At 48.5% G+C, this 24,701-nt stretch overlaps 2 protein-coding genes across 9 annotated transcripts in view; both read left to right on the top strand.

The window, feature by feature from the left end:
* The first annotated feature begins 532 nt into the window (after positions 1–532).
* On the top strand, positions 533–11,371 carry LOC130544426 (uncharacterized). Its single transcript, XM_057316119.1, has 3 exons — positions 533–696; positions 3,087–3,242; positions 3,735–11,371. The coding sequence occupies exons 1-3, from the start codon at positions 533–535 to the stop codon at positions 4,615–4,617; spliced, it is 1,203 nt and encodes a 400-aa protein (XP_057172102.1). The 3' UTR covers positions 4,618–11,371.
* Positions 3,836–24,701, top strand: part of COL6A3 (collagen type VI alpha 3 chain) — a 79,575-nt gene continuing 58,709 nt past the window's right edge. For 5 of the 8 annotated variants that reach the window (XM_026491614.4, XM_057305870.1, XM_026491613.4 and 2 more), the window contains exons 1-2: positions 3,836–3,933; positions 18,105–18,225. In XM_026491614.4, the coding sequence (XP_026347399.3) occupies positions 18,135–18,225 (91 nt within the window). In that variant the 5' untranslated portion in view covers positions 3,836–3,933; positions 18,105–18,134. Of the gene's footprint in view, positions 3,934–18,104; positions 18,226–19,769; positions 20,388–24,701 lie in introns of all 8 variants that reach the window. The other 3 variants (XM_026491610.4, XM_057305849.1, XM_026491609.4) reach the window with 1 other exon arrangement.

The following is a 24,701-nucleotide window of genomic DNA, read 5'->3' as shown; positions in this document are numbered from 1 at the left end:
CGGTCTTTTGAGAAGAGCTCGAGGCGTGAGCGGCAACCAGGTACAGGAGCCCTCGCGTGATCGAGACTAATGAAGTGCAGTGTGGCATCTACAATCCCCTTTGGGCCTAGCGTGATTTTCTAGTCTGTCATATGATATATACAAACACAGCTGTTAGAGCTGAAAGAAAGTTCAGAACTGATGTAATCGGTCTGTGCTGGTCGGGGGTCGGTACAGGAAAAAGAAACAGCCCTAGCCCTTGTGAGCAGAAAGGGATCCGTGGTGGGGAACGATGAGATGGGGGCAGTGGAATGGGCTTGGGGATGGGCCCCCGGGAACCACTCCCAGGACTTCCTAGCCTCTCCTCTAGCCCCTTCTGGAAGGTGGGGAGCCAGGGGTTACTGGAGAGCCTGCACAGGCACCCCCGGGGTAGGGAACGGAGAAGGGGTGGGGAGGGACAGGGGCACACTCCTTAGCTGCTGCTTGGATGCTGGGACGTGGAGTCAGGCATTGCCACGGCCTTCACGACTTCCCCTCCCCTCCCGGGCCTGCGATGGGGCGCTGCAATGCCCAGCCCGGCCACCCCTGCCCCCACGGCCCCTTGGCACCCCAGAAGCTGGAGTTTCCCTTAGAATTCTGTCTGCCACACACACTGGAACGTCTCCAGAGGAGACAGCTCCTAGCAGCCAAGGACAAGCCTCCAGCACGGGTGCAGGGGTGAGCCATTAGCAGCCGACACCCACACTGGCCGTGGCGGGTGCCCCCAGCCCACAGAGGGTGCCTAGCGCCTGCACACTCGGCTGGCCAGCAGAGAAGAGGGCAGCAGAGAAACCCCCAGCACCTGCCGCCTCTTTTCCCGTGTCACAGCATCACATCGAAGCTGGAAACCTAATTCCCGCCCACAGCCCTGAGCACTAGGCAGCCTGGGACATGGGCTTTGTGCCTCCCTAACTTGTGCCGGAAGATATGGGACGAGGTGCCAGGGCCAGCTCAACGCAACATTTAAGGGGAAGCTGAAGTGACAGACCCGGTGACTTCAGAGGTCCCTCAGGTGGCCCGGACTCGGGATCCTCGGGTGTTTAGGTGGGTACTGACATTTGAGGTGGTTTCCTCCCGCGACCAGGTGGCAGAGAGGGACTTAGACATTTCAGCGAGAATCTCAAAGCCCAGTGATTGAGTGAGAAACCATAGGAGCCCAAATGCTCTCTCTGGTGAGTACAGGGGAGGGATGCTGGAGGTTTCTGCCACCAGTTTCTAGAAGTTTCTTCAGTCACAAGCAGTGTTGGGGAGGGTCTAGATACAATGGTAGGTATGGATAAATAAATATTATAGAGTATGGTTCCTGATTGAATAGGGGTTTTTTACTTCTTTAAATCTTGTTTTAAATGACGTATTGCCTTTGCCTTCTAAGTAATTATGGGATGAGTAAACCACGGAAATAAAAGGCACAGCATCGGGAATATAGTCAACGGTGTTGTAATCCGGTTGCATTGAGTAGCGGTAGCTAACCGTGCGGTGAGCACAGATAATGTACACACTTGCCCGGTCACTACGTTGCACACCTGAAATCAGTGAAACATTGTGTGTCAACCATACTTCAATTAAAAAAAAAAAAAAACCAAACACTTCTTCCTAAGACCAAGGAATGTGTATTCTTAGCTATTTTGAAAGGAACTAGTTGCATGCTTGATCGAAAGCATGCTGGACCCACCGGAAGGGAACACCGAGGCCACGCTTGTCCACTTAGCCTCTGTGAGCTGGGCTGCCTGGAACAGGAAGTTGTAATCAGAGTTGCCTTACTGGCAGCAGGTGACCCGCCCTGGACACATGGCTCTCCCCAGGGCTGAGCTTGCAGACGGCAGGGGCCCAAGTGCACACCTGCCTTGCAGTGGGGACCCTGCGTGAGATGTCATCTTCCCACACGCCGCATGGACAATGCTTCCCGCTCAGGGCCTCTGCTCATTGCTTCTCCGATCTACAGGCAGCAGGCAGGGAAGTGGCAGCATCCAGGCCTCCCTCCCTGTCCCCCAGCCAGACATTCTTGGAGCTGAAGCCTGGGGCGCAGAGAAGGGGTGAGGCTCCAGCGTTGCGGGAGGGGAGCACTAGCTGTGGGAGAGCCTGCGTGGCGTGAATGGGGGTGGGTTCTCCGACTCCCCACGTGGATCTTCGCAGGAATAAAGGCAGCCAGAAGGACAGTGTCAAGCACAGAGCAGTTTACTAAGGACCGTACGCTGTCAAGGTGGGAGGGAAGGCAGGCCCACAGGTGACGACTGTCCTGAGGTTACAAGGGTCTTTTCTTTTTATGTAAGTGGGGGTCTTGGGTCAGAGACAGGGCAGTGTGATCTCTGCTGGGGGCTCCCGCCCCTCCTCAGGTGGACTCCTCCCACTGGTCGGGATGGGCAGTTTTTGACCCTACAAGATTTGTATCGGATGGTGCTGGCAGCCTTGCCCCACGCCACGGGGCGTGCAAATGCTTTACAGTTCACCTAGGGGTCACCCTGGGCGGAAGGTGAAGAGGAGAGCTTGTATTCACACCCGTCAGCCCCCGGGGTGTTAGAAGCCACAAAGCCTGATGTCGGGCCCTCAGGCTTCTGCGTGTTACCAATTTATCGCTGCCCTTGCCCGTGGCTCCTGTCTAACCAGCTGCCCGCTCTGTCCAGGAGCAGGTATGGTCCCCGCGTGCTGTCTCCCCAACTTCCCTAAACTCGAAGGGGATAATCTGTGGAAAGGAGCTCATGATATCTTTAGTCTCCACACTTGGCTGTGGAAAGATCTCAAAGTCAAAAGTATCTGTTAGAGATCTCTTGATATTTCCCCTGAATCTCACCGACATTCGCAGGATGGAGAGCAGGGGAGATTTGGGGGTGTCCAAGGCCAGGCTTTCGACAGAGCCCTGCTATGAACCCCGGTTTTTCTCACCTGTAAAATGAGACCATAATCTCACCTAACAACAACAACAACAACAACAACAACAAAGACAGCTATCTATTTAAGGGGGCTGGGAGTGGTGATGTTTGGGAGAAAAGAGATACTGTGTATCAAAGTGTTGTGAAATGTGTGAAGCCTGGCAATTTGTTTCTCAAGAATTTTCTTGAAAGTTGAACAAGGAAACCATCCCCGTTCCCCCGTCCATGTCCTAGAACGGGACCATGGGTCTCACAGGCAGAATCATTACGCAGAGAACTTTTAAAAAAGAAGGAGCTTGATATTCTTGTCCTTTCACTGGTGAACAGAGCTCTGCTTAGCACAAGGCCGAGGAGATGGTAATTGCTGGTTTTTATATTTGAAAGGGAGGTTAATAGCTGAAGTCTCGATTCAGAAACTTCAAGGAGAAATGGGAGGGCGTGGTAAGGGTGGAGGGGGGAGACTGCATTTCCTGTTTTCCCTGCAAATGGTGTTGGAAAACACGGCAGGAAAACCATGGATACCCACGAAAAAAATTCCAAAATTCATTCTCTTTGCCACCGGAGGCCCAGCCCAAAAGGTGACGAGTGGAAGAGGTGGATTTCTTTTCAAGAGTTGGGGTTTGCAGGAGTTCCAGCTAAAGGCTTGTAGGGTGAAGACAGGCTTCGGAGGGTGACCTCAGCCTGCAGCGGGGCCAGAAGCAACAGCGCACAGAGTCTGGTTTTCATTTACAGTTGGGTCAGGCCCACAGTGGGGAGGGGGAGAGGAGGGGTCGGGAGGAGGGGAGGGGAGGGGAGGAGGAGGAGGAGGAGCTGGAGGAAGCCCTGACTGTATCCTTGGACCCGGTCCAGTGCTCGGAGCTCAGTCTTCCACCAAAGGCCGCTCAGTTCTCCTGCGCTCCAGCCTCCTGCGAGGACCGCCAGGGGTTTCCTCCTCCGGCCGGAGCCCCGCTCCTGCAGAAAGGAAAGCCGACGCCGTCAGCGGGAAAACCATGCGAACCTAAGTGAATATAGAAGCCCAGGGACATACACTTCTTCAGATTTGCTCAGGGTGAGTGCGCGTCCCCCCTGCTTTCCCGGGTTTGTGGGTGCGAAGGAACTGCTTCAGACCCCGGTGAGCCTTTCTAGGGGGCTCTCATGTTCGCTGTGTTCGAGTCTGTTCTGGACACGGTTCTGGTCCCTGGAAGATTCAGCTGAGGTTTCTTTCCCACTTTGCTGCCCCTGGGCTTCTCCAGCTCGGTTAAGGCCACGGCTTGCCCGTGGGCTGCAGTCGCGTGGCGCCGTGGGCTTCCTCCGCCCATCCTGCAGCGTTTCTGGGCTCGCGGTCTGTTTGACGTCCTCTCCTCCTTCTGGAGCTCGGGGGGCATCTGCTTTGTTAGCACAAGTGTCTTTGCCAGGATTCATAACTACCTGTCGAGCGAGCAGCTCTTTGGGGAGATTCGGTCTGAATTCTCCCAGGTGGGCGCGTCAGGTGGGGCTCCCGCCCGGGCTTCCCCGCGTGGGGGGCTGGTGGAGCTCATCTGTTGCCCCCGGGGGGCTGGGGGCGACTCTGGTGCCCCGGCTCAGGGCCAAGTCAAGGGTTGCTCGGCCAGTACCAAGGGTTTCCTCTTTTCAGGAACCTGAGGTCACTATTGGAGTCTCTGTCCTGGGCGGGGGGTGGGTGTTGCATAAAGGAGCTGCCGAGGTCAGAGGAGGAGAAGGCATTTGGCGTTCCGGCCGCGTGCCCAGTGGGTAAGGCAGGGCTCCTGGGGCCGGGGGGCTGCCCGGGTTGCCCAGATGTGGCGCGGGTGCCAAGTTGGGAGGCCCAAGGCCTGTTCCAGAGCTGGGACGCCCAGGATGGAAAGTGTTCTCTGACAGCTGCCAGTCTGCCATGGGGACCTGTTTCAAATGCTAGAAAGTGGACCAGTGTGGAAGCAGGGGTGGGGTCGCTGGGAGGACCCAGAGAAATCTGTGGGGAGTATGAAACACAAATCAGCATTTCACAGCCTGACCCAGGAGCACGCTGAGAGGCTGGTCTGGACTCCAAGAACAGACTGCTCTGAGCGCAGGGGTGTGTCCTGCACCCATACGGAGCGCAGGGGTGCTGACCCGTGCCCGCCAGCTCCTTGCCCGGCACACAGCTATCTCCACAGGAGAACTGTAGGATCTGAGAGCTGCAAAGGCGCTCAGAGCCCGTGTGGGCAGAGTCTTCTCCTCGACCTGGGATCCCCGAACCTCCCAGAGCACCCATTCTCAATACCTCCAAAGACTGAACAGAAATGGCTTTAAAATCAAATATTCTTTGTTCCTAACCAAAATGGTATTGAAAAGCAGGTGGCCGTTGGACAGCATCAGAGATTCTGAGTTCTTTGCTGGGCTAAGACAATGGCAGAGATTCTCGGCTGGAAGCCACTGAGGTGTGCCCTGGTTTTCAGGGTGCAGCCTCAGGGGCGGGGGCTCTGAGACGCTAAATGACTTGCAGAAGCGGCACAACCGTGGGTGGCTGAGGTGGTAGTAAAGTCTTCACCTTTTCAGGAAGGCAGATGGCCAAGCCATGGAGGATCCCAAGCTAATTGACATTCAGATTGGAACGGGCCATGTAATTTGTTCCCGCCCAGAACATAGGGTCCTTCTGTCCTGTTCTATTCTATTCTAAGTAAGGGGAAACTTGCTTTATGTTCCCTAAGCGATGGAGGAAGAAGGGGCTAGGAGCTCGCGGGCAGGCAGGGACGTTGGATCCCAGCTGTAGGAGCCGAGTACCTGCCTCGAGTGGGCCTCTCTACTCGTCCAGGCCGCCTCTGGGCCCGGGGGCCGGAGGGGTGGGACCTGTACTTTACTTTGTTCTTAATGTGGGCTGGTTGCTGAGGGTGAAGGTACAGGGATGGGGAGGTGAGGGGCTTTTGTGGGAGCTCAACATATAGGAATGATCATGTGGCCTTGGCCATCTTTGTTGAGACAAGGCATTGCCATTACCATGAGGCTGATTTTTCTCTTTCCCCAGTCCGGCAGGAGAAAACCACGAAGAAGTCACTGGGTGGAGAACAGGGCCTGGGAGAGAATACCACAGCAAGGTGGAAAAGTGGGGCCACCCTGCCTTTTTCCTATGGGGGAATTGGAGGGTGCGGCCATCCCACCTTCCTGGGAGGTGGCCGGGGAAGCCTCCGGAAGGTTAACCCCCATTGGCTCCAGCTCTTCCATCTCCTGGGAGGATGTGTGCCCCACCCCACCATGCTTGTGGCTCTCAGCTGATGGGATATAAGGCCAATGTCCAAACGAGGGGTCTTCAGGGCATTTTTGATAAAAGATCTTTCTGAATAGAAATGTCTTTGTGTGCGCACCTCCCTTTATTTTGTCCACATGAGTGCCTTCTGTCATTTTCGTAGCTTAGAACCTAACACCTCACTGATGGTAAAGTAGGGAGAAACCCCCCTAACTGATAATCAGTGATGATGGATTCGTGGCTCAAATAATTTCATGACAAGGGCACTCCCCATCTGACCGTAGTTTTGGGTCGGGGGCTGCAGGGGCCCCTGCTGTAAGCCAGCTTGAAATCAGTCATCCGTGTCGTGTCCCCCCCCCCCTTTTGGGATTTGGGAGAGTTCCTGCCTCGGGGGCTTCCGGCCCTGGGAGTTCGCTCAGCCTGTTTAGACAACGGATAAAGTGTGGTCCTTACCAGCAGCCCGCCTCGCCACCCGCTTTTATGTGAAATTCCACATTGAGGGTTTAAAAGTCACCAGCAAGCCACAAAGTCTGTCCCATGAGACTGTCTTGCAGGCATGCTAATGACCTCAGCCAGAAGTTTTATTTGACAATCCGTTTTTGTCACTGTTCTGTTTGGAGGAACCCGAGAGGATCTGTTATCTCTTGGAGGGGAATCACAGGCGGCTTCCCCCCTCAACGGGACATTGTGTACCAGGCAGGCTTTCCACGGCGACCCGCGGGCTCTCGTGGTGCCTTGGCCGTGGAAAGCAGGCAGTAAGAACCCCTCCACTATGACACCAACAGCTGACGGTTTCGGGAGGGACCTGACATTTTAAAAAATCCTTAGTAGCTCTAACTGAGAAAGTGGAAGCCCGACATAATTCAAATTTTAAAGCAGGGGAGATTTAAAAAATTCCCTGCTCATTCAGACAGCTTAGAACTAGACAAGGATGCTTCTCTTCACTCCCCGCATTTCCAGATACGGTGTCTGTCTTTCCACTGTAAAAATTCTCGAAGGTTATCCTCCACTTTACGGAAAAGATGCTGCTTCCTCCCTTTAAAACATGGGTGACGCCTGCCCCCCCGCTCAACACACAGCGTCCTGATTTACAAAGGGGGGCTCTCCACATTATGTTGATTTTTGAAAGCATAATCTGAGCACCTTCTATAGGTCTATTCTGGGAGGGAGATGAAATTTTGAGTTAGCACCTTCACCCCGGTGTAGCCTGTCCAGAAAACGCAGGCTGGCTCTCTGTCCTCTAGAGGGCGGTGTGTGATCCTTCGGAGCTCTGGAAAAATCTCCCAAGTGGTGGGAGTCCTCCAGGGTGTGGTTTCTGGGTTTGCAGGGAGTAGGTTGATAGACATCTCAGCAGGGCTCATGGGTAACTTTAGACTCTTTAAACACATATTTTTAAATGTGAGTGTAATATCTGAAGTAGATATAAATTTAGAATTTTATTTTTTTTTTCTGTACTCCGATGTTGAGGTCAAATTATGCCTTGAAACGAGGCATTCTGAACTCAAATAATTTCATTACAAGGGCACTAACCAAATAAGAACTTGGAAAAGAAACATTTTGCCCACATCCCTTAAGAAAAGTTTAAATTAACAGTAAGTTGTTTCAGAACCAAAGTGAATTTGCATTTTGAGGCCATGCTGTCTCCACGTAGGAGTTTTGAACTTTAAAACTGGCAGGAATAATGTGAAGGTGAACTGATCCAGTAACTCCCAAACTTTTCATTACCAGCCCTTTGCTACTTTCTCCTGAGAGACAACTTACTTGAACATGTTTTACAAAATTCACAGACTAGCATTACGAACGTCCCATGTTAAGTCTTTGTTCAGACTTCCCGTGAGCTTAGACTGTTGGCCCGAGCTACCCGCTGTCGGGGTCCTGAAGGCCAGAAGCCCAGCTCAGGGAGAAGGTACCCAGCCCTCTACTCGGTCCACGTGTTCTCGTATTTGTTCAAGCTCGGTGAGCCCTGCTCTGCTCCGCGGGCCGGGAGCTCTGGGATTGAGGGAGGGTACGAGAATCCCTGAGACACAGACCCCGCCCTCTGCTTGGCAAATATGTGATTTCCATCTGGCTGTCTTAAATATCAAAAAATTATTACCTGGGTGGATGCTTTCTCCACACCCTTGACATTTCAGAGGAAGGAATGGAGCAGAGAGAGGTGAATGACTGACGAGTCTGAGGTCACAGTGTCAGCAGCAAAGCCAAGCCAGCATTTCTGGGCGCTGCTGCCCATATTAATAGGATCCCGTAAGCAGAGAACCTGGGCCTAGGAATAGTGAGGGAGTAAAAGTCGTTAGGGAATATTTTAGGGTATCCTGTGAAGAAAGGCCCTTCTTCCCATTGACCAGCGTTCTGTGGAGTAGTGTGTTACGTTTACTTAGCAGAGAGGTAACTGTTTAAAAAAAAATCTGGAAAGAGGAGAAAAATAAGACAAACAGGAAACGTTCTGCCAAACCCTTCCCCAAAGGCAAATTGTTAGTCTCGGTAGGGGTCTGGCTGCATCTAGCAGACCCTTAACCTGCTGTTGTCCTTCCTGAATTCTAAGATTCAGGAAACACCGAGAAACATTCTGAGCTGGGACCGGCCTGGGGCAAGCGCGGTGGGAACTAGATCCATAACACTTCCCTGGTGTGTGCTATACATTTAGTTTTCATGGACCCAGAGCATCAGCATTGGCCCCTGCAAGGAAGAGCTCATGGGTCAGTTTAATTTGAAAATTAATAATTGAACAGCAGCTGGTGATGACTCAGGTCTCAAGGGAAGCCATTCCAGGAAACCGGTTTTTCTCTTCTGGAATCTTCATCAGTTGATTCAGCAGCCCCGGGCCAGCACCCAGAGCTAGAGACAGCCCAGCAGAGGGACACACATTGCCCCATGTGCCCCCGGGGGCCTCTCTGTTTCTCGTGGGGGCAGCAGGAGACCCGTCCCTGCTCGGGCCTGGAGACACAGATGGAAGGAAATCATAGCAGAACCCTACCAGTGAAAGCATCAGCCATTAGCCTTATTTTATACATAAAATAAGTGAGCCTGGGGAGATTAACTAACCATTACTGATAGAGAGGTAAGGAAGTAGAATTTTTCCAGGCTATTACACTAAATCCGGTGTTGATAATATTATATTAGATGTTTCAAATTAATTTTTTTAAAAAGTCGATTTTATATAATTTTCTCTTCCAGATTTGATTGTGAATCAGAGCAGAACACAAAGATGTTTAGTTTTTCCTTACAGTGTGAGCACGTTGTAGCCACTTTGGGTACTTCTACAGTGGAACAGCATGGTTTTGGGGAGGCCATAGCCCCCAAAGTCTGTGGCCAGGAAAGGCAAAGAGGCGGCCAGAGGCCAGCTCACGGCGCTGGCACGGGGCGGACTTGTGTGCGATTTCTTTTGAAGTGCTTTCGAAGGCGCTCTCTGCCTTACTGTTAAATCCCATCTAGTCTCTGCTGACAATGTTTATCGTTAGCAGGATAAATGGAGAAAAAGCCTTGTCTGGCTGCCTTGTCTTTTAGGAGCGTGGAATGCTTTCTACGCATGCGTGGTGCTGTCTAGCTTTTCCCACTACCGCAGATGTGGAACTTTTTGCTTCGTGGTTATTATCTTGGACCTTAGGAATATGTGTTTTAAATAAATTTCCACGTATCTGGCAGCTGGTCTGGAGGTTCTTCAAGTTGCCTTTATGGGGGGAAGGAAGCGAACCCCGACAGTGCTCAGCACACGCTTGCACGTGACCTTGTTCATCGGGGAGGCTGCTTGCGGAGGGGACGGCCAAACCACCTCCGCCTTTCTGTATTGCTCTGTTTCAATACACGAGCTGCTGAACGGGGATCATTTTACTTGATTTGACGAGGCAGAGCCAAAGAGGAAGGATCTAGAGTTGGCTACTGCGTGTCTACAAGGACACTGTGGGTGGCGGTGAGGCCAGGCCAACACATCATCAGAAGAGTTAAAATTTCGCTATCACAGGAAACATGTTCAGAGCCTGGGTCACACAGATGATGCTTTAGAGATATGTATGTGACTGATAATTCTCTTCCCTCGGGCATTTTTGTAGAATGGAAAGATGAGGTTCAAGTTGTAAAATCAACAGTTAACAGACCACCTTCCAATTTAAGGGGGTTTTCTCCGGGGTGTTCCAAAGCATTTGCTTTTGAGGATTCCCCCAAAGGCAGGAATATATTAAATGCCACCCTCTTCCTTCCCTAACCGAAGACCTAATAAATCCTCTTTTTGCTTCCTCCCCTGGGGGCGAGAATGGGGACTCCTTTCCCAGGATTCCAGCCAGAAGGGAAGGGGGGTGACAGAAGGAGGGAGAAGTAGGGCGGGCTGCCAACTCGAGGCCCTTGGGGTTTCCTGAGGTGTGACTTCTACTCTCCCGGCAGATAGAGGCCGCACGCCGGCCTGGTCTTCAATAATTTCTGTAGCTCCCGCTTAAAACGGGACATCAGGAGTTAACAGAAGTCCTAGAACTTGATAGGAGGACCAGCCTGATTTTAAAAAGCCGTGCTCACAGAAGAGCGAATAAATGCCCTCAAAATGGGGCCTCTGGATATATTTAAGCCTTTGTTTCAAAATGATTTCCTTGTGTGCCTGTGTGTGTCTCTTTCTTAAAAAAGATTTCCAGGCATGGAAAATGAAAAAGCTTTTGAGTAGACTTTACGAAAACTAATTTCATGAAATTGCAAAATAGCTTGGGAAAGTCTCTGGAATACGACCCAGTGGGATGGCAAGTCGGAGGTCCGTGGAAAGCAGTCTTTGAGAGATGGCTTTGTAGGTTTCTAATGGACAGCTACAACAAGGAAAAAGGCATCTCAAAGCCTTTTCAGAACGAGGCAGAGTGAAGAAAGGGACGACTAATGCCAGATAGAAAGATTAGAGTGCAAATCTAGTGAGCTTCTATGATCGAATCTGTTGACTTTTGGACACAGAAGCTATGACACAGAGCACCTCACTGCACCCAACCCAAGGGTCTCAAGCAGCCAATTCTGACTTTTCTTTCGTATTTAAAGGAAGAGCAGCAGACAAATGGATCCTATTGACACAGAATCTGTCCCCAGAGAAGTCTATGTTTTCCCTAGAAGAGATGGGGAGTTTCCTCGGGTTCCGGGCCAGACCTGGCACCATCCTTCAGGGCTTTCTGGGGCTTTGCAAACACAGACTTTGGTTAGGATTCTGGTTTTATCTCGTTTTATCCATGTGGACTTGCCTCCCCTGGCTTCAGTTTCCCAACTATATAATGAGGGGGGGGGCAGCCATTGGGGTGTTGGGCGGAGGGCATGAAATCCCATGGGCGAGATAGAAGGGCCGTAAATTCTACTTGTGCTCTCTCGTCTCTATTTCCTGGGGGGTGGGGAGGGCTGGGGGGAGCGTAGTGAGAGAGTGGCTGCGTCCTTCTCTCTTGTTAAAATGAGCAAGCACGGTGATCATTTGCAAAGATGTTTGACATCTTTTAAAAACTTCAGTTTTAAAAATTGGAACTCCATGACATGATAAATAGAATAGATTTAATTGCAAACAGAAACATTAACAAATATCCAGCAGCTGGGCTAGGAACACTTGAGCCACATGACTAGCTCCCAAGTGCGATGGCAAGAAAAGTGTGTGGGACCGAAGGCAGTTTTCCCACCTGGGAATTCAGCTCAGCCAAACCACGTGAGCTCATCAGTCATGAGTGGGGCTTGGGTAACACAAGCAACGTCTCCAGAACGGGAAGAGCTTTCCCCCTCTGTCCTCGTTCCCTTCCTTTCCCCTCCCCTCCCCTTCCCTCCCCTCCAGGGCTCTCCTCCCCTCCCTTCCTTTTAACTTAATATCTGGGTAGATTTTAGAAGACATAATTCCTGGGCACTGTACACTCCTTTCATTACTTTGTGTCTCAATGGGTAGCACTTCGTTTATGGGGTTACTCTTCTAAAGATGAATATCTTGGAAATAAAAATTTTTACATGTCATTTTCAACCGATGTAAGATTCATTTTCCTTAGAGAAGAGTTGAAGTAAGTAATACCTCAGGAAGAAGTTAGAGATTTCATCTCATTAAGTTTAGATTTTTTTGAGCTTTATCAAAGATGAGAAAATTATTTTGGAATTTCTCAATAGAGAGCCCATTCAGTGTTTAATGTATGAGAGGATTCGCGGTTTCTAAGAAGTCAGATGTGACGCTGTGTGAGATGCAGGGACGTTTACAAAGCCATCAGCAAACTGCTGAACACAGTGCACCCCGTCCCACACCCAGCAGTGGGTGAGCAGATCTTATCTCCTGTCCTTTTCTCCACATGGTTTACACGGTCCAGTGATTTCTGATGAGGCCCTATGATAGTCTCTTGCTCTCCTTCTTAAACAAAAGCACTACTTAGAATCTTGTATCTTGTGTGTGGATCAAATATTAAAAATGGTTGAGCTGGACTCCCTGAAAGATTCACATTAAGATTTTTCGTTGAAGTGGTGGTGCTATGGTGCTTGAACTTTAGTGGGGCGGTAGAATAGATACTTCTAGAATCGCATGTGAACATGGATCCTACCCCCAGAAAACCCCGTATACATGGATACAGTTGTGAACACATTTGTGGGAGGTTGAGAGATCTTTTGAAATTTGTGGACCCCATATTTTAAAAAAAGGTTTTGACCAATTACAATATTACAGGTTGTTTTAGATAGGGCTGGCTCTAGTTTTGGAAAGAATCCAGTAGAATTTAAACAATGTGGACAATTTTTCCATAAAACAGCTTTCTAGTAGGATGCTTATTGATGATAGAAAAAAATCCAATGTTTATTTTTTTTTAAAGATTTTGTTTATTTGACAGAGAGACAGCCAGCGAGAGAGGGAACACAAGCAGGGAGAGTGGGAGAGGAGGAAGCAGGCTCCCAGCAGAGGAGCCTGATGTGGGGCTCGATCCAGAACGCCGGGATCACACCCTGAGCTGAAGGCAGACGCTTAACGACTGAGCCACCCAGGGCTGCACCAATGTTTAATTTTAATAGAAAGAATCAAGAATAGCACACGTACAATGTACTTTTATACTTTACCTTCTAAATCGTATAAGCTCAGGGAGCCTGGGTGGCGTGGTCGGTTAAGTGACTCTTGATATTGGCTGGGGTCATGATCTCTGGGTCATGAGATTGAGCCCCATGTTGGGCTCCATGCTGGGCATGGAGTCTGCTTGAGGTTTTCTCTCCCTCTCCTGCTGCCCCTTTCCCCCTCTAAAAAACAGTGTGTATCCTCAATTAACTGAGAACGCACACACACAAATTATAGACCTTGCATTTACTTTTTTTTTCCCCAGAAGAAAAACTCTGGAATAGGTTTAGCAGAGTGTGGGGGAACAGGTATGGCGGGATGGAAAGATCTGGAAGATTCCCAGGGTGGAGCATTGGCTTGAGGGATTTCTAGGGAGTGAAGGGGGCAATAGTGGGGCTGAGTTGGAAGGTCATCCTCAGTGGAGAAAGCAGACCAGCCAGCCAAGTGGTGCCTGAGGGGAGTGCCTCTGAGCACCAGCCAGGACCCAGCTAGGGCTTGGGGACACCATGGACCAACGTGCCGAGCACTGGGGGCTGCCTTTCTCTGTCGTATCAATCCGTGTCTAATGCCTGTTCACCATTTCAAGCCAAGATGATTGGGCTGTGCCTTTGAAATGCTGCCATTATGACCCTCACTGTCGCCTTCCTGTAAGAAAGAAGGATGTCCTCTTAATGACTGGCCTCCTGACCATCATGAAAACAACCTTTTCTTTGCAGTGTTGATACATTTCCAAGAGAAGGTTGTATTGACAGGTTGTTCTCTTTCCAAGCTCTCAGCATTGGAATCACGGGGTAGGGTTGTCTCCGCCCGGATGATACTTTTTGTTGACTTTCCTTGGAAATCCAGAGGCTCAGTGGATCTTGGAAACCACGCTCTTATTTATGGTTTTACCTTTCTCTATCTAGTCTCCCAACTTTTGGCTGGCTGGCCGACGGCCCACACTCTGCGTCTTGCTGTTCCTCAGAGCTGGGCCCTGAGATTTGAACTCCAGCTTCTCACTCTGGGCCTGACCCCCGGAGGGCAAAGTGTGGGCCTGAGCTTAGGTTTTCTTTGCGCTCATTGCACCCGTGTCCTTAGGTGGCAGCCTCATAGGGGCTGCTCTTGGTTTTACTTGGCCCTCAATGCTGTCTCGCTGAGTAGCCCAGCCGGCCACTGGTCTCCTGCCAAGGCCACCTCGCTAAACAGACAGACAGACTTTCCTCTGCTATCATGACTTGCGTTGCTCTGTATGACAACACTGACAAGATCAGACCACTCTTGACGCTGGCTTCATTAGCAACATGGGGAAGATGGGGTTCCTGCATTGTAGGGTAGACGACTGTGAACAGAATCACTGGGCCCGTGGAGTGCCAGAGCAAGAGGAAGGTCAAGCTGGAAAGGTCGACAGGTGCAAAAGCTTAGGCCTGATGTAGAGCCGATTTCAGAGCTCAGGTGGTACTGAGGGCAGGAATAATTTTGCACCAGGTCTCCATGTTACATCAGATTCTTTTCTACTTTCATGAGACTCAAGTCTTGTTCCCCAAACCTTAATATTTCACAGCGCTATACGTCTTTTCTTCTTCCTTTCCGAGTGTTATTTACAGGCAAGGACAAACATTGTGCTGTTTCATGCCAGGGGCATGGATGCACGCTTTAAGAAAATGTTTAATTGTAATTTGTTCCCATTTTAGCTCTTAGCCATGATCACACCTCAAAAAGAGAGATGCCACGTTTATAATATACCTGTTAAATTGATGGCTACAGTTAAGGGGTACATCGTTGCCCTTACTTTTGAAAACAGATGATTTTTCCTGTCCTTTTTAAAAAAATTGTGGTAAAACACACATGACATAAAATGTACCATCTTAGCCATATTTTTAAAAGATTTATTTATGTATTTTTGCGGGGGGAGGAGAGGGCGAGAGAATCCCAAGCAGACTCCCCCATGGAGCCCGACTCGGGGCCCAGTCTCATGACCCTGAGATCATGATTGGAGCTGAAATCAAGAGTTGGAAGCTTAACCAGCTGAGCCACCCAGGCGCCCTCCGTCTTAACCATTTTTAAGTCAACAGTACAGTAGTGTTAACTATATGCACCTTGTTGTGCAATGAGTCCCTAGAATTTTTCATCTTGTGAAACTGGAACTCTTTACTCATTGAGCCTCTATCCCCTTCCCCACCCTTTGGCGACCCCCCTCCTATTTTCTAATAGTTGGACTACTTCAGATACGTCCTCTAAGTGGAATCCTGCAGTATGTGTCTTTCTGTAACTGGCCCATTACACTCCTCGTGGTGTCCGCAAGGTTCGTCCACGATGCTGCATGTGATAGGCTTCCCTTCCTTTTTAAGGCTGAGTAATACTCCACTGCATGCGAGTCCCACATTTGTCCTCCCCTTTCATCCATTGATGGACATTTATGTTGTTTCCGCCTCTTGGCTGTTGTGACTAATGCTGCAACAAATGTGGGTGTGCGTTATTTCTTTGCAATCCTGTTTCAGTTATTTTGGATGTATGCCCAGAAGTGGCATTGCTGGGTTATGTGGTAATTCTATATTTAATTTTTTGAGGACCCTCCATATAGTTTTCTATAGTGGCTGCCCCATTTTATACTCCCACCAGCAAGGCACCAAGGTCCCAGTTTTCCTGCATCCTCATCAATAATTGTTTACTATTTTTTTGATGGTAGTCATTCGAAGGGGTGTGAGGTGAGATCGCTCATTGCGGTTTTGATTTGCATTTCTCTGCTGATGAGTGATGTCGTGTATCTTTTCATGTGCGTAATGGCCATTGCTGTCTCTTCTTTGGAGAAATGTCTTTTCAAGCCCTTTTCCCAGTTTTAAGTCAGATTATTTACTTTCGTTGCTGTGGTTGAATTGTGGGAATTCTTTATATATTCCGAATTTGAATCCTTCATCAGGTACATGGTTTGTGAATATTTTCTCCCTTTCTATAGGTTGCCTTTTGCTCTGTGGATGGCTTCCTTCACTGCACAGAAGTTTTTGATGATCCAGTCCCGTTTGTCTATTCTTACTTTTGTTGCCCATGCTTTTGGTGTCGTACCCAAGAAATCATTGCCAAATCCAATGTTGTGAAGACTTCTATATTTTCCTCTAGGAATTTTAGACTTTCAGGTCTTAGGTTTAGATCTTTAATCTATTTTGAGTTAGTTTTTGTAAAGGTTGTAAGGTGAGCATCTAATTTTGTTCTTTTGTACGTGGATATACAGTATTCCCCACGCCATCTGTTGAAGAGACTCTCCTTCCCTTATTGGGCAGCCTTGGCACTCTCATGAAAGATCATTTGACCATATACATGAGGTGAGGGCTATTTCTGGGGTCCCTATCTCCTTCATTGGTCCATATGTCTTTCTTTATTCTAGTACCGTCCTGTTCTGATGACTGTAGCTTTGTAATATGCTTTGAAATCAGGAAATGTGATACCTCCTGCTATATTTTTCTTTCTTAAGATCATTGTGGCTCTTCTGGTCTTTTGAACTTCCATATGATTTTAGGATTTTTTCCCCCTATTTCTATGAAAAAATATTGGATTTTTTTTGGAAGTTTATCTTTTTTTTTCCAGTATTCTTTTTTTTTAATAAAAAATTTTTATTGTTATGTTAGTTACCATACAGTATATCCTTAGTTTTTGATGTAATGTTCCATGATTCATTATTTGCGTATAACACCCAGTGCACCATGCAATACATGTCCTCCTTAATACCCATCATCGGCCTATCCCAGTGCCCCCCCCCCCACCTGAAGCCCTCAGTTTGCTTCCCAGAGTCCATAGTCTCTCATGGTTCATTCCCCCTTCTGTTTATCCCCCCTTCATTCTTCCCTTCCTTCTCCTACTGATCTTCCTGCTATTTCTTATGTTCCATAGATGAGTGAAACCATATGATAATTGTCTTTCTCTGCTTGACTTATTTCACTTAGCATAATCTCCTCCAGTCCCGTCCATGTTGCTGCAAATGTTGGGTAATCTTTCTGATGGCTGAGTAATATTCCATTGTCTATATGGACCACACCTTCTTTATCCAGTCATCTGTTGAAGGGCATCTCGGCTCCTTCCACAGTTTGGCTATTGTGGACAATGCTGCTATGAGCATTGGGGTGCATGTGCCCCTTCTTTTCACTACATCTGTATCTTTGGGGTAAATGTCCAGTAGTGCAGTTGCTGGGTCGTAGGGTAGCTCTATTTTTAACTTTTTGAGGAACCTTCATATTGTTTTCCAAAGTAACTGTACCAACTTGCATTCCCACCAACAGTGTAAGAGGGATCCCCTTTCTCCACATCCTCTCCAACATTTGTTGTTTCCTGCCTTGTTCATTTTTGCCATTCTAACTGATAAAAGGTGATACTGGGGAGCTTTCTGACTTGGGAGGAGGACAGGGTGTTGTTTGGAGGGCAAAGATCTGGTGTCACAGGCTATTGAGCCCGTCTGAGCGTGAGCTTGGCTGGTTGGAAGTCATGCGTGCAGCGTGGTATGGGAGACCATGTAGCAACATGGTCGGCCCCCAGGCCTGGCTTCACAGGCTTGCTAATTCCATGTTCCTGGATGTGTTCCATTCTGAGATTGGTGTTTGGCACACGGCAGGTTTTTGCTGGGAAAAGAGGGTTAAATAGAGAGTAAGGGCAAGATTTGAAGTGGTCCCAGAAGCCATGGCTATGTTTGCATAGCCCATTTTCTCCATAAACTGAAGATTTCCTGGGGGATTCTCAAATCTGATCTACACAATTAAGCTGGGTGTCACAGACCTGCCACTTGCTGTGCCCACAAGCATCTTTACTCTTGACTCTTTCTGCTGTTTGTTTGGCGACTTGCTGTCTGCCTCAATCTGAGAAGAAGCGAGGTTTAATTGCCCCTCTCCCCAATTTTTAAAGCTATGGCCAAAGGGATATAATCGCTAGATTCAAAGATTCTCGTGTATTGTTTAGTCAAAACTACATTTCATAAATGGGACAAATCCTTGATGCATTAGTTTGTAATCTGAGCATCGACGCTGATCATTTCGCTTTGCCCTGTTTTCTCGTTCAGGTTCCCACTTGGTGCTTAGACACATTCAAAATGAGGAAACATCGACATTTGCCCTTGGTGGCCATGTTTTGTCTCTTTCTCTCAGGCTTTTCTCTTACCCGTGCCCAACAGCAGCAAGCAGGTAAGATCCAGAAACATTTCTTACTTTTATTCAAAGGACTATTTTCTCTGATTGTAGATCGTAGACCTCACGAGCTTGAGATAGAACTTAGACATGCTCTGAAGGGACAGTGAAGCCCTTTGTTGCAGGACGTTCATTCAATGTATAGACCTTTCCAGATGCTCTGTATCCAGGGAGAGATGGCTAAGTTTTACGAAAACTTGGGTTTGATATCTTGGAGTTGGTTAGCAGGTGCTTTGTTTTTACACTGGGTATGAGGAGAAAGTTTGTGTCACAAATATTTTACCAAATGAAGAGCTTTTGCCCATTGCTGGCACTGGTTTGGTCTCACTGCGTATAAAACCAGCACAAGACAATTATTGAGAATAAACATTTTTCTTGAAAACGGAACACACAGACCACCCAGTCTCTCTAACTCTGGACACGAAAAGACATTTTTCGCCTAGAATCACCCCATCTTTAAAAAAAATCAGTTTCTCAAAACAGTTTAAAAAAAATAGATGCGAATGAACCCTCTCAGGAATTTGCTCGCAGAGTTTTAGAAAACAGAGAAATGCTTCATGCATTATGAGCTTGAAGGGATGCCCTTGGGTCTTCCTCTCATTAGCCTGGAGACTTGGGCCTCAGGCAGGGATCGTCCCCCCGGGCTCCGCGGTCCTTAGACGGCGGGGAGCTGAGTGCCGCCTCAAGGAAAGGGGGGCATTACTTGGGGCATCAGGGCAGCCTGAGGTAAGTAGAGCTCAGGAGCTGGCTGTGCGCGGCCAGCCTGGCCCGCAGCGCAGAAGGGCCCTCTCGGCCCCCCACAGCCTGGCACCTTGAGCCTCCTGCTTCCATTTTCGAGAGAGGACTGGATTCATCTTTGAAAAAGATAAATAATGTCCCACATCTGCAAAGGCCCTTCGGGCCCTGAAAAATCTATAGTAACCAGTTAGAGTACCTTTCTTCATGCTAAAATGTCTGAGAAAAACGAGAGGCTGCCTTTCTGTAAAGTTACAGAAGTCTTCACTTAAGGAAGATCTATTTAGTACATTTATTTTTCTCGAAATTACCCAAAGAATTGGAGGCTAGTTGATGGAAAGCAGTGGAAGTTTTCACAGTTCCTTCTTCTCGAGGCCCAGTCTCAGAGCCCAGACTGAAGGATGAACTCATGAAATGCTGGTTGGCGATCTCTGATGGGATAGCCTTCTGGTCTCATCAGGTGGGTCTTGGGGCTCAAACTGTCACAAAGAATCACAGCTGAGTTCAAAGACACTCCAGGGAATGCTCTCCACGGCCCCATTCTGGAGCCTGCCACTGGCTCACACACGGGGCTCATTGCATATGGCACTTGGGCCAGGGAGCGGGCACCAGCAGCAGTCGAGTCCCCACGCCCAGGTCCCCGTGGCTCAGGTAAGTCAGCCTCCCCGCCCGAAGCACGAGCGAGGCGCCGCTCCCTCAGCGACAGCGCAGTGCGAGCCCAGACAGCGTAGGAAGGGAGGCTTTGCGCCGATAGGAAGTCATTGCCTGAACAGGAGAAAAATCTAAACCAATGTCTTTTTTTAAAGATGTCAAAAATGGTGCTGCTGCCGATATAATATTTCTAGTGGATTCCTCTTGGAGCATTGGAAAGGAACATTTCCAACTTGTTCGAGAGTTTCTGTATGATGTTATAGAATCTTTAGCTGTGGGAGACAGTGATTTCCGTTTTGCTCTGGTCCAGTTCAACGGCAACCCACATACCGAGTTCCTGTTAAATACGTACCGTACTAAGCAAGAAGTCCTCTCCCACATTTCCAACATGTCCTATATTGGGGGAAGCAATGAGACTGGAAAAGGATTAGAATACGTAATGCAGAACCACCTGACTGAGGCTGCCGGAAGCCGGGCCGGTGACGGAGTCCCTCAGGTTATCGTAGTGCTAACCGATGGACACTCGGACGACGGCCTTGCTCTGCCCTCAGCGGGACTTAAGTCTGCTGATGTTAACGTGTTTGCAATTGGAGTTGAGGACGCAGATGAAGGAGCGTTAAAAGAAATAGCAAGCGAACCGCTCACTATGCATGTGTTCAACCTAGAGAATTTTACCTCACTTCATGACATAGTAGGAAACTTAGTGTCCTGTGTGCAGTCATCCGTGGCTCCAGAAGGGGCTGGAGGCACAGAGACCCTTAAAGACATCACAGGTAATGGCAACACGGCCAAGCTGCTGCCCGCCTCGCTGTTCTTTGGAGAGAAGCTTGGCAACCGCTGGCGTTCGAGCGACACTGGCTAGCGGCGGGCGGGTGGGAGCGGGACGAGATGGCTGTTCACGGACCTAAAAACAAAGGTTTGACCCCGCTGTCTAGTCTTCTGGATCGAGCGCTCACCTGCCTCCAGGAGGGCGTTTCTCCAGCAGTTACATCTGAACTCTGCAACAGCCCCTGTCTGCTGGTAGGATCCCGGAGGAGGTACTTGTGATTCCTAGCACAGGAAGCCTCCGGGTGGCGAGGCAGGCATCTGGCAAAGATCCCCCCACCTGTGACTGGGCGGAGAGCCCGTTTCCTGGAAAGAAGGCTCCGTGCTGGAAGGGCACGGCGGAGCTTGCGAAGAGAGAGGGACAGAGAAGCAAGAGGATCTTCTTGGGAAGGAAAACCAGAATGGTAGAGAGTCAGTTCCTGCAGTAGCCCATGCGGGGGTCCTGCCTTGGGGAAGATGGGGGAAGGATGGGGACAGGGGTGTGGACCAGGATGGGGAGGAGCCCTAGAGGCAGCTGGGTGCGCGACCTGGGGAACGCTGCCTCCGTGTATGGAGGGAGGTCAGATCGCGGGGGTACAGTAGTGTCCAGTGATGCTCACGGGGTGGCCCTCGTGTGTGTAGGGTGCAGTGGACAGAGGGCCGCCGGGGAGGGGGCCGCTGGAGACCCGGGGGGCTGGCGCTTGGGAGGGTGAACCACAGAGACGTTAAAGTCTCTGGAGATGAACGCAGGGTGTGCGGTGTGGACGCAGGCTGAGCGTGATGGAAAGGAATCCCTTAGGAAGTTCGGAGATCCCTTCTGGGCGTCAGCTGCACGGAGAAGGGGGATGATTCTTTGAAGGAGGAGTGAGCGGGGAGTGGCCTGGGCAGGCAGCGTCTGCACCGCAGCCAGGAAGTGACCACAGGAGCAAGATCCGTGGCGCGCTTTTCTCCTGAGCTTTCCAAAGTGCTTGCCACCCAGGAGCTCAGAGATAAGCGGCAGGAGGCCAGTGACTGGCAGAGAGTCCCTCTCTTGTTAATTCCACATGTGGCGCGGAGCGGGGAGAAGAAAGAGTTGCGATTTTGAGGCATAAAGTAGCCAGTCTAAAGGGGCACGTGGGAGGGGCTGGTGGAAAGGCAGGAAGGGCATGAGGAGTCGGGAGAAAGGTAGAGCTTTTTGGATTGTGGTCAGGGTAATAGAGGAATTGTAGGGACACAGGAGGGGTGTCAGTTTCCTGTAACAGATTTAGAAAGCAAGGGCAGGGGAAGAAGTTGACTAAATGTCAGAAGGAACCATCGTCTTGGGCAGGCAGAGCTTAGAGGAAAGAAGGGTTCCAGAACTAACCAACTCCAAGTTGTTTCAGGGAGTGGTGTCCCCAGTAGTCGCCTATGATCTCAGCTGTGACACCCATGATCACAGCAGGTTTACCTCTGAGAGAGGAGCAAGTGATGGCCTCAATCATTTACGTTTAACCCTGGAAAGCGTTCTCTGCTATGCGTGACACGCCTCACTTATGTTTTATGATGGACGTGTCGATCCTGCCAGATTATAGGAAAAGGAGCTGGGACCCCCCCAGAGCATCCCAAACCAAACACTCTGGGCCACAAGGAAATGACACGAGGGTATCTATGATGACCTATCCCAGTCTCTACAATATTCTCAGTGTCAGTAATTCACTGACGATCAATTTCTGAACGGAGGGATAAGAACTAATCCATGTCCAAACAGTGAAGGGATCAGTAGAGAAATAGGACATCTTTTCCTGAGTGCTGGTTTGGCCGACTCAGGAAAAAGAGGGGATGAGTTTTTCTTTACGTTTAACCCTTCTATCAATGAACAAGGAGCCTGTCTGTACAGTCTGTTTCCACACAGATGATAAAACCTTTGTTTTTATGCCAAGAAAGCATCTCCGTCTTCTAGTGTCCAAGCCACTAGCAGCTCCATGGTGGAATATTAATCTGTTTATGTTGTCTTTTCTGATTAACTTCACTCTGCAATTCCTCCAGTATCACAGCCCCCTGCATGTTCCACAGCCAAAGTGAAATAATAATCATTCTCTGCTTACAGTTTTTAGGAAAGGTAGTCAGAGGGCAGTATAGAGATTTCTAGTCAGTTAGGGCCATTTCTTCCCATTACCTGTATGTGTATGAAATGTTAACTGTCCCCACTGTTCTAAATGAACTCTACTCAAGTCATCAGTCTCCGAAGGTTGTATTTTTAAAAATCTCTTTGTCTTTCTTTTATAAATGCTTATCACTAAGATACAAAACCTTTGCCCTGAAGCAAAAGTGAAAAGTGGTCTGTATTCAGTGAGGATTTCAGTGTCAGCCTTCTTTTCTTTGCAAAATGTAGGTTTAAAGCAATCACAAAATCCATCTACAATTTTGTAGATTTGCATAAGAAATACATGTGTGATCTTTTTAAGTTTTCTTAAAAAGAGGAAGCGTCCCACGAACTCAGGAAGGCATTGTGCCCACACAAATGTGCTCCGGAAAAGAGTGTTTCCAACAGCGTTGAAGGAGCCTGATGTTTCCATGGACATTGTGAAACTTCTCTATAGAAAATGCTACAGGGGGTGTGATACACGAGCCGTTAAAGCAGAAAACCAAACAACCTCCTGATTTTAGTTACACTTGGTTATCCTTAGACTTGATATTGGTCATTGGTTCGGCTTGCTGTACACAAGAACTCATAGCTCTTGTGTCTGTCTGAGGCTTCGGTTCTGGATAACAGCATGCCCTTGTTCGTCCCATCATTGTGTGTATCAGAGGACAATGTTGTGTTTTCAGTGATGACAAATTATCCAACATGTTTCTATGACCTGCTGCAGTTCAGCCTTTAGGAAGAGAAAAGTTCAAGGATCTTCGCACAGGGCTTCTCTTCTTTATGTACTCCTGTAAATTTCAACCAAAAAAATAATAAGATGATAAATTAATTAAAAAGTAATAAATGAATAAGGAATGTGTCACCCTGTGTTCTAGGTATCATTTTCCTCTACTTGACCCTAGGCTCATAGCTAATCCTTCTCTTAAATGACCTGGTATGCGAGTCAGTTGCAGATCTTCCATTGTCTCTCTGGGGCATTGGTTTGGGCCTGGGAAATGTTGAGGAATAGGGTGGTGTGACTGACAGAGCGTCTGGCTCCAGGGATGCTGTGGGCCATTTCTGTGGCACTGCATCCTCCCAAAGATACCTCAGGAATCTTATGTTTTGGCTAAAGAGTAGCAAACGCTTTGGCGTTCTTAGCAAAGGCCCACTCTTATTTAATACTTGGGTGTGACGTTTATTAAAAATATGAGATCTTAATTACTGTAGCATATTATCCTTCTCATTAGATCTTGTATTTCCAAGTTAATATCTTTCCCTATGCAAGGAATTTATCTGCAAAAATGTCAGGGATTTTGTGGAAGGGAAGGAAGAAAGAGCTGGTCTGCTGCTAGCAACCCCTGGCTCGGCTTACACTGTGAGGGAACTTGGGGAAGAACATAATTGCACGATAGCAAAATTCTTTAATGTTATCAGATCAGATTTGTATCCAGTTTCCATAGTGAAAATGAAAGCAATTTTGCTGGCACAAGGAAAAGTTCATTTTAAACATAAAATATCCACTGTTGTTAAAAGGTCAGAATGAATAGTCTTATATATGTGTAGTGTTGTGATTATATCCTAAATACAGCTTCTTAAAATCTCAGAATATAAATATCACATATGCTCCCATGGAATCTTTTCCCATTCCTGACATGCACTTAAGTTATTAAAAAACATTCCACAGACTAATTTGGCTTTTCCTCTAGTTTTAAATCAGACTGATATAAATGTTCTAGCCGAGCCTTTGAAATATTCTACTCAGGTTTCTAAATTATTGATTGCTATTCCTTACTCAGTGCTTCTGTGAAAGCCCGTTTTCCCTAATGGGATGGGAGTGTCTAGCTTGCCATCGTGGGGAGAAGAGAGGCCTAGTTCTCCATTTTTATGTCCATCTGTATAACCCCAGAGCTAATTCTGATTCAGGGTTTATTAGAGGCTCATGGTCTCACTAGGCAGTTGGTTTAGGATGTCATAAAAATAAGGTTGGATAATTATGTCATGACTGGTTTCATATCACTCTGCTTAACATTGTTCTGCATTATGTGATTGAATATAGAGGCAATAGCAAAAACACAGGAGCAAGACATCTAGCCTGATCCCAGACCCGCATGTGAGTTCCATGCAACTAAACGTCATATGAAAAAGGAAAAGACCTTGATGTAATGAGCACTGGGTGTTACATGCAACTGATGATTTA

Source organism: Ursus arctos, unplaced genomic scaffold (assembly GCF_023065955.2).
Source record: "Ursus arctos isolate Adak ecotype North America unplaced genomic scaffold, UrsArc2.0 scaffold_1, whole genome shotgun sequence".
NCBI lineage: Eukaryota > Metazoa > Chordata > Mammalia > Carnivora > Ursidae > Ursus > Ursus arctos.
This window is presented reverse-complemented; position numbering and strand designations above follow the sequence as displayed.

Coding starts and splice junctions, on each gene's coding strand:
- LOC130544426 (XM_057316119.1), top strand. CDS start 533: ATGGGGCGCTGCAATGCCCAGCCCGGCCACCCCTGCCCCCACGGCCCC. Junction 697..3,086: donor CCTCCAGCACGGGTGCAGGG/GTGAGCCATTAG, acceptor AAGTTGAACAAG/GAAACCATCCCCGTTCCCCC. Junction 3,243..3,734: donor AGCACAAGGCCGAGGAGATG/GTAATTGCTGGT, acceptor GACCCGGTCCAG/TGCTCGGAGCTCAGTCTTCC.